An 8,912-nucleotide genomic window follows, 5' to 3' on the forward strand; every position below is an offset into this window, starting at 1 on the left:
TCGCCCGGCCTTTCGGAAGAGCCTGGAGCCTTTAACGGCAGGACTTCTCAGGAACGCACAGACGTCCTTGAGACTCTGATCACCATAATTACTAGCGAGCGAGTGCACGTGTCGCTGTCGTGCTCGCTGGGCACTGGAGTGGGCCCTCCAACTGAGCCCCACAGGAGCATCGTGAGTGCCCCGGACTCGGCCGCGACCTCACTGCCCGAGCCAAACTCAAATTCAGCGAATCGCGGGTTCGGTCAGTTGTCTGGAGAGACCGAAAGTGAAGGTGACGGACTACTGCGCTTGCTTGCACGCTTGCTCGCAGCCGCGTCACCGGATGAACCGATCGTCTTCGAGGCCACCTTAGTATCCTCCTGGAGTGTAGAGCCTTTGCCGCGAGGCTTAGTGCTCTTGGTTTGCGCCTTTCCGGCAGCAGCCTTGGAGTGTACTTTCGCACCGCTCTTCGCAGTGCCACGGGGCATGCCTAAGGTCGAAGTGGAGACCGAGAAGAAGGGCGCTCAAGTGCTGCTCGAGGCTCTAACTGTAAAGAGAGCCTCCGCAGCGTTCGCGCAAACAAGTCGATGTATTTCGACTTTGAGAAAAAGAGTTTGCGACGTACACTTCCTAATGCTGATTGGTCGGTAAACCGAACCTAAGTGGGGGAGTGTGACGGGGTCACGCAGCACCTTGCACAGAGGAGTGCTTAAGGGTACTAACTACCCGAGTGAACGTTAGTCCACGTGTTCCCGGCCTCAGTGGGAACGATTTGCTACTTGATCGAGTAGATGTAAGACTGATGTATTTATAAGTAAACGTAGCTTGGGTTCTTTACAAGCTAGAGTTTACCTATAGTGGAGCTAAGTAGTCATGCCCTGACTGGATCAAAGAGCACCTGGTACCATGTACCAGGTGTCCACAAGAGTGACGGGTCACTTTTTAGGTAACCTGGGGTACACTGGATTGTACTTCGTTACATCCCCCCCACTTAACGGATAATCGCCTGATCCTCCAATCAGAAATTATCGAATTAAAACACCCAAAGGTGAATTCTCACACTGAGCAGCCACGACACTGTCGTGGCTCTCAGTCATACCCACAGTGACCTGTGCTCCCAAAGCTCACTCGGATTTGCATCCCTATGCCCACAACTGTGTTGGCCGCAAAGCCTACACTCAGAGCTGCCTTAGCTCCTGCGCTAGCGCGCGTACAGTGCTTTAGCACAGGGTGCAATAGCATCCGAACGTGTGGCATTCGCCCACAACTCGCACCATAGGACACGACAGTCCTAGCGAACGCGCCAGGAGCATGGTGTCTCCCGCAAGGGACGACACCGAGAAGGGCAACACCTGCCCCAGCACTAGAGGAAGCTCTCAGCTCACCTCGGGCCATGCCTTTGGCTCCAGCAAGGATCCATCCTTGCGGGCAGAGCCTCTGTCACGCTCTCTTCGCGTCTTGGCCGTCATACCTACGGCGCGTAGGTGTACTTCATCGACACCTTGTAGCGTGACGGTACACAGCCGTGGCGTAGGTGTCTCCCATCAATACCATGTACCGTACGATACTAACCTTTGGTGCGGTACGCCCACCACAAGGTTGTCATGTTTGGCGGCAACAGCTTCTGCTGTGCTGTCGCCTGAACTGAATCATGGCTAGTGCTCGCATCGTGGACGACGCATTTGCAAGCACAGTGTACAGGTCCATGGGCCCGTACACGAGGTACGCTGTGTACAGCTACCATAAGTGCTCCGTGCACTTCATGTGTGTCATGCACGACGAGTTCATCACGTGGAACTCCCGGCAGGCTGCTCGACAGCAGCCAGTGCCGATGCACGGAACGTGCGTTGACCCACAGCGTATACGCCCAGCGCGCATCGGGTCGTGGTATGGTGCATATCCTTTGCACCTATACCAGTGTCTGTCACAGACACCATGTACCTTAATGGTACTCGACCGTGGTGGAGCATATCTCATCACCATGCCACTGCGGCGTTGGTGTCTGGCATTGACACCGAGTACTCACGGGTACCAAACCATGGTGAGGCAAGCAGCCATCACGACGGTGTCATGCTCGGCGCGGCACCAGTTACGACTGCGTGCGTTGCCTCGACCACCACCTGGTCAGTTGTGTGTGCACTCGTGCACCACACTTTGGTTATGGCTCCACGTCCCATTATACCCGGCGCGTTGCGTACATCACGTACCGCAACCGCTTTGTCGGCGGGTGAGACGTTCCGCTCACCCTACTCGACAGGTCGTTCATGACCAAGGGACCGGTGCCGTGATTGCACCAGGTCCGCGCTTCGCCTCGTGTGTGGTTGCTTGCAAGTCCAACACTGCCGATTTGCTCAGCGATTCCGAGGTACCTTGCGCCAGTGGCTTTCTTCGCCACTATGTCTTGTTCGGCAAGAGCTACCGCAGCTCTAGCCCGGCTGTTCGCCTCCAGCCTGCAGTCGATGTACATCGACGCCTGGTTCCGTAAGGAACTTGGTCTTACCTCAAGACTAGGGTGAAAAGGTATTTCCGAGCCTCTCCCGCACTTACACTTACGACCATTGAGTCTCTCGTGGCTTGGGATAGCCACTGGCAGCACGACGGCTACCTGCCTCGTGAGAAGTCCGGGAGGAAAGGTATTTCCGAGTCTCTCCCCCACTTAACCTCGAGACTACTGAGTCTCTCATGGCTTCTGGTAGCCACTGGCAGGCGCGACGGCTATCCGCCCCGTGCACTGCGTCGGTATGGACGACCGAAGGCATCCAGCCCTCGCGTCAGCGGTTTGAGTCTGCGCGACTTGACGTCGAGCGATTTGCTCACGTCTGGCGAGGCCAAGACAGCCTCGCGCCTCGAGCCAATGGCTCTGTGTGGGGAACTCTGTTACCCGCCTTGGGTGTAGAACTCTGTTACCCACACCGGAAGCGCATACAGCGACTTCCTTATCTGTTATGGTCTGAGTGACCTTGCGTGGAACTTTGTTACCCACGCTCGGAGCACCGAATGTCGGTCTCCTTAAGCGTCTTCGCTGCTTGCGGAGCTTGTTACCCGCAATGTGGACCTATGTTACCCACCTGGTGAAAGCCCTTCGACACCACCACTGTCGAAGCGCGTACGGCGCGACGACCTTCGGTGTTGGGATCAGCTGGCGTGACAGACCCACACACACCGGACAGAGTTGGTGTCCACTGACCGAGTCAGAGAAGTCCGGGCCCTGTCCTCCGAGTCGCTTGAAGCGACATCGGCCTGAACAAGGTTCAGACCCGACTTGCGGCGGTTAACGTGACGTGGTATTTCGTTACCCACGTCGTGATGTCTCGTTGACGACATCAGAGGCACTCGAGACCTTGTGGGGCACTGTGTTACCCACACAGGAAAGCATGGACAATGCCTTCCTCTTCAGTTATAGTCTGGGCGACTGCGTGCGGTACTGTGTTACCCACACAGGAAGCGCATTCAGCGTCTTCCTCTTCAGCTAAGGTCTGGGCGACCGTGTGGTTCTAAGTTACCCACCTGGTTAGCGCTTAAAGGCATAACCACTGTCGAAGCCCGTACGGAGCGACGACCTTCGGCGTTGGATGATGCTGGTGTAGCAGGTCCACACGCCGGGCAAAACACTCATGCCCGTGGCATTGTCGCAGCGGAGCATGTACGCAGAGCTGTCGGCGCGTTGACAACTCCGTGACGCTTCTGAGTCCTAGCGGTCTCTATCAGACGCCCCAGTCATGACGGAGGTGGGAACATGACTCACCAATGCTCCGTCATAGACCTGGACTGGTAGGCCCTTCTCAGTCTTGCCACACCAAAGTCCGGGCTGTGCCTTATGTTCGGCACAGCCATGTTGTTCATGGCGAGAGCTGCGAGCGACACCGCGGTGAGCGAGTTCATCGAGACGAAACGTTGAGGTCCGTTGAGGACCATTGGTACTTCCTTCACCATACCAAGGGCTAGTCGACCAAGGACCAGCTCGCGACCGCCACTCTGACATAGAGTTCAGGCGGGTGTCGCTATGCCAAACGACGTTCCGGCGGCGTATCAACGCTCCGGAACGTATCAAACGTTCAAGAGGTACCGTACCCCCGTGCATCGAGTGTACTACCGGCAGCCCATCACTGCCCTTCGCCGGTTTGAGAGAACCACGTCTCTCTGGGCTAAGTCCCGTGGTGTGCACAACCTGCACACCCATCACGAAGACTTAGCGCTCTTCAGCCTTATACTGCCTCTACTGGTGGCCGGGGAGTCTTCGTCCACCTGGCCGTGGCCTGCGACCACCGGACTTGGGGTCCACGGGCTGTTTTCTTCCCGAGGACTGGCGGGGGACACACACGCTGGTAGTGTCCATGTCTGCCGCATCCATAGCAGCGGACCAAGCTCTCGGCTGAGCTTAAGTCCGTGGGTTCGAGCTCGCTGTACGCACCGATTTCAACGGGCGGCGTGACAGCAGGAGCGACACGTCATTGCTGCGATGCTCCGCCTCCCGAGGAACGCCATTCTCATCGTGGCGATGTTCCTCTTCCCGAGGAGTACCTGGCTGCTTGTGGCTGCACTCTTCTTGGAGGGCGATTCGAATCGCCTCCTCCATAGTTGTCGCTTGCAATCAGAATAGCTGGGTGTGAGCAGGACCGACCTCAGACCGTCCATGAATACTGTTGTCTTGACGTCTTCAGGCTGCGGATTCCCTGCCAGAGATGCCACCAGCGTGCGCATCTCTTTCGCGTACTCCTGCAGCTCACGTTTACCTTGCTTACACGCGACAAAGCGTGAGCGCTGGCGGAACTCGTTGTTCGCCGGTAGGAACGCGGCTCGAAGCTGCTCACACAGCTGAGCCCAGGATGCAAAGCATCCATGAGATGTCGTCTCCCTGGTGTATGCCCAGTGCTTGGCACGTCCACCAAGGTTGGACAGGGCAAACGCCACCCGAGCTGGCTCGTCCGAGATGAGACCCGCCTTCATGGCGATCTCCACCTCACGGACCCAGAAGTGAAGGCTCTCTCCTTCCTTCCCCTCAAACGCGGGGACCTTCAGCCACACCGGCTTAGGCCTGGTTGCCTGGGGAGCGGCCATCGAGGCCTCCAAACTCCCACGGACGTGAGCGATGAGACCACGCTCGTAGGTCTCAAACGCAGTCACGCGTTCTTGTTGCTTGACAGACGTCGCCGCCGCCAAGCTGCGAAGGACATCTCGTCCAAAGATGCCTCCCATCTGCCGAACAGACTCGTACTGTGAGTCGTTCAAGCGAGTCAACTCGCTTCGGTCCATCGTGGCTCAAACGTTGAGCGCACAGAGGATTCAGGTAGTTCAATCTACCCGCGATGGTTTTGGATTGACTTCTAGTGCTACCAAGTGTGACGGGGTCACACAGCACATTGCACAGAGGGAGTGCTTAAGGGTATTTACTACCCGAGTGAACGTTAGTCCACGTGTTCCCGCCCTTAAAGGGAACGGTTTGCTACTTAGAAGAGTAGATTCAAGACTGATATATTTATAAGTAAGGTTAGCTTGGGCTCCATACAAACTAGAGTTTACCTATAGTGGAGCTAAGTAGTCATGCCTTGACTGGCTCCGAGAGCACCTGATACCGTGTACCAGGTGTCCACAAAAGTGACGGGTCACTCTTTATGTAACCTGGTGGTAGACGACGCTGCACACTGGATTGTACCCCGTTACATGTAACGGGGTACGCAACCCTAGGTGTACCCCTGGTTACCTGAAGTGTGACACATCAACACTTCAAGATACCTGGTACATGGTACCAGGGTCGTCAGAGGCCAAGCATTGGCTGATGACATAGCTTTACTAAAGGTGACTTAGAGTTTGCATATTTAACTCAAGCTATAAATACAATCAGTTTACAACTTACTTAAAAAAGGTCACTTCGCTCCCTTAGACAAAATGGACCTGTGAACTACTGCTCACTCAGAGCTTGTATACTCTCAGAAGCCGACTTCCTCTTAGTGCAAGGTGCTGTGTGACCCCGTCACACGGATATACCACAATATTTACTACGGTCACGCCCCGGAAAATAGCGACTAGTAGTCATACTCAAAAGCAGTATTTGACCTCAGCGAGGATATATTTGTAGTGATTTGATTGGCTGACGTACTTATCCTCCCGCATATGAAACATCTAAAACTGTAAGTCCTATTTTATGGTAATTTAGTTTGAAGTTTCTTCGGGCGAGCAGCGGGATGAACAGCGGGGAGAACGCTATCCTTAGGGATCATAGCACGTGCTTTGGCAAGACGTTCCGTCAGGGCAAGATCCGCGTTCATCATCTTCCTTGGTACACCGTCGGGACCAAAGACGCCCCCGCTCATAACACGAGTGCAGCGGCCACTGAATTCCGTGATGGCATTTGCCACCTCGTTTGGGCAATCTTCTTGAATCGCGTGTCCTGACGAATACATGAGCCTCATCTCAAATTTACCCATCATTTGGCCACGCATGAGCTCCGTGTCGAGGCGGTCCGGGCCTAAGGCATAGAAACGATTGCTCACGTTAGCGACCAGCACTTGAAAGCGAAAAGACTGGGAATCCTTACCCGCGAGCACCAACACTTTGGCTTCCTTCAGAGACAAAAACTGCGTCGAGAGTCCAATAAACCAGTCTGTGAGCAATAACAGCAGCGATTAGAAACAGCTGCGTCTCTACAGAGACAGACAAAGCAACACTTACCGCGCCAGTACTTGGCACTGCATGCCAGGTCCGTCTTCCAAGCCAGTGAGCCGTCTCCAAGCTGCTTTAGTTGCGACGGGATTGAAACTTCGGCAGCTTCCTGGTTGTGAACAGTGCCGCTGTGTAGGGCCCAATGGATGGCGTCCTTATAGGAGCGGAACTGAGACGGACGGCGATCAAGGATCGCGCCCATGTGCTTCAGCGATGCCAAGGCAGTGCCCTCCACTACATCGATCACCATTACACCCACCAGGGATGGCACTTTGCTCGTAGCAGCGACTCGAACAGCAAGTGCGCCGCCCAGACTGGAACCAAAAAATGATAAATACTGTGTTGTTTTACACATTCACTAGGCATTCTTGCAATAGATGTACGCACCTATGGCCAACGAGGATGGTTTGCGGGTTATCTGGGTCAGCAACTCCGTCTGTCTTCAAAGTCATGGGAGGGATAACATGGTCCAGGACGCTCAGTGTATCTTGGACCAGCGTATTAATGGACAAGTCGTCGTCGTGGGTTGTGTTAGTCTGGCCGTGGCCTCTCAGGTCGAAGGCGTACAGCGTGCACGTCTCTTTTAGCATTGCCTATACAGATTAATTTCATAAATGTAGTACATATATATGTTCGAGTCAAAAAACATTTATGCATATAGATATTTGTTCATTTAAGTCAGCGCAGTGGATTTTTTGGCGTACCGTTACAAGGCACCAAGTCATGGACGTGTACCCTCCACCGTGTAGCAGTACCACGTGCGGACCCTGCGTGCCTGCACGATACAAGCGGAATGTCTTCAAGCAGATCGAGAGCGATAAAAATTGTCAATGTGAGACTCATTCCAACGAAATGCTATAGAGTACTTCTATTCAGCTTACGTCTCCGTTGCGCAGCGCCAGGTCCTCCTTGTAGTCGAAGTACTTGGTCCAAACGTCGTCGTAGTTACTGCTCGCGTCTGCCATTACAGAATGGTGCTTTGGACAGGATCCGCTGTTCGATTGGTCGAAAATAAAAAAAACGTTTTCAGCGAATCACAGAGATATTAATGTAATGTCCGTCCAGGACTTGCGCGCCACCTGGCGAGGGCAGTGGTAGAGAGGCGGGAGACTTGGCTTAGCTTGGTTGAAGGTCTCACCACGCTGAAGTCTTTTCAGTGGCACTTGCACTCCAATACAGACACACAGAGCTGCTCACCGAGGGATGGCCGCTCTCGCCGATCAGGAGACCTCTAGTCCACCACTGATCCAGCTCAAAAGCGACATGCGCAACCTGGGATCCGTCGTTAACGACGAATACGGCACCTTTGAGGTGTCTATTATCGAGGCTGAGTCCGACTTCGAGAACCTGGAGAGGTACAAACCCGTCCTGAATCGGTGCGAACGCGCCTGCCACGCATGCTCAGAAGAATGTTTGTTTATTTGGTTGCTGCTATCCGCTCCCTTCCAGCTCATGACGTACAAGACGCTGCTGTTCCACGGCGCAAACGTCGTTTTTTCGGTGGTAGCACTCGGATGCGTCACTACGTTGTACGCGGTCAAGCTACCGCTGACGCTGACAACAGCATGCGCGGTCAGGTTCCAAAGCTTCGAGATTTGGACGCTACGGCATCTACTGCAATTGGACTGCGTGCTGTTCAATTTCATATCGCCCCCCAGCGAGCGCGTCATGGTCTACGGTCCGTCCGTCCACATGCAGCAGGAAGAGGGACTCTACGGCATGTACGCGCAGCTCTACTTTGGCGGGATCAAACTTCTGACCACGGGCGTTCCTGGCGCAATTGCTGCGTCCATGTTCTTCTGGTTGCTACAGAACGTCCTTTCGACGATCATCCATCTCGGCGGCGACGCGGGGACAGAAGCGAGCTCCATCAACGGCCACTCGCTGAGTGCTACGTACGAGCTGGACGTGATGACGGTCGTAGCTATTGTAGCCATTTATCCTTGCGTGTTGCTGCTACACGTCTTCGCCTTCATGTCGCGGCAATTCACTATTTTTTTCTGCTCGCAATATCTGCTGTACGCCGGCGGTGTGTTAGCATGAAATTACACGATAAATTACTTCCGAGCCTGATGCTCGATTTATAATAAAAAGAGATTGTTTTATTAAATTGAGGTCTATAAAAAGTACAAATCGATCTTGCTTGACTGGCTGCCAAATCGACACCAAATCCACATCGATATCCTGTAAATCGACCATTTTTGCCGTTTTGAAATGGCAATTCGATCACAGATAAAACAAATCGATGACTTTTTACGAGAAAACATTAGGAT

General features: G+C 54.0%; 2 protein-coding genes across 2 annotated transcripts; one reads left to right on the plus strand and one right to left on the minus strand.

Moving 5' to 3' along the window:
• Window positions 1–6,119: 6,119 nt before the first annotated feature.
• Window positions 6,120–7,604, minus strand: PITG_21316 (protein phosphatase methylesterase, putative; the record flags this gene model as incomplete). The annotated part of the gene is made up of 6 exons (XM_002894935.1): window positions 6,120–6,445; window positions 6,515–6,580; window positions 6,649–6,953; window positions 7,027–7,232; window positions 7,344–7,436; window positions 7,521–7,604. 6 exons carry the CDS (start codon window positions 7,602–7,604, stop codon window positions 6,120–6,122), a joined length of 1,080 nt encoding a protein of 359 aa, XP_002894981.1.
• Window positions 7,605–7,842: 238 nt separating this feature from the next.
• On the plus strand, window positions 7,843–8,682 carry PITG_21317 (uncharacterized protein; the record flags this gene model as incomplete). The annotated part of the gene is made up of 1 exon (XM_002894936.1): window positions 7,843–8,682. One exon carries the CDS (start codon window positions 7,843–7,845, stop codon window positions 8,680–8,682), a length of 840 nt encoding a protein of 279 aa, XP_002894982.1.
• Window positions 8,683–8,912: the final 230 nt, after the last annotated feature.

Source organism: Phytophthora infestans, genomic scaffold (genome assembly GCF_000142945.1).
Source record: "Phytophthora infestans T30-4 supercont1.328 genomic scaffold, whole genome shotgun sequence".
NCBI classification, from domain to species: Eukaryota; Oomycota; class Peronosporomycetes; order Peronosporales; family Peronosporaceae; genus Phytophthora; species Phytophthora infestans.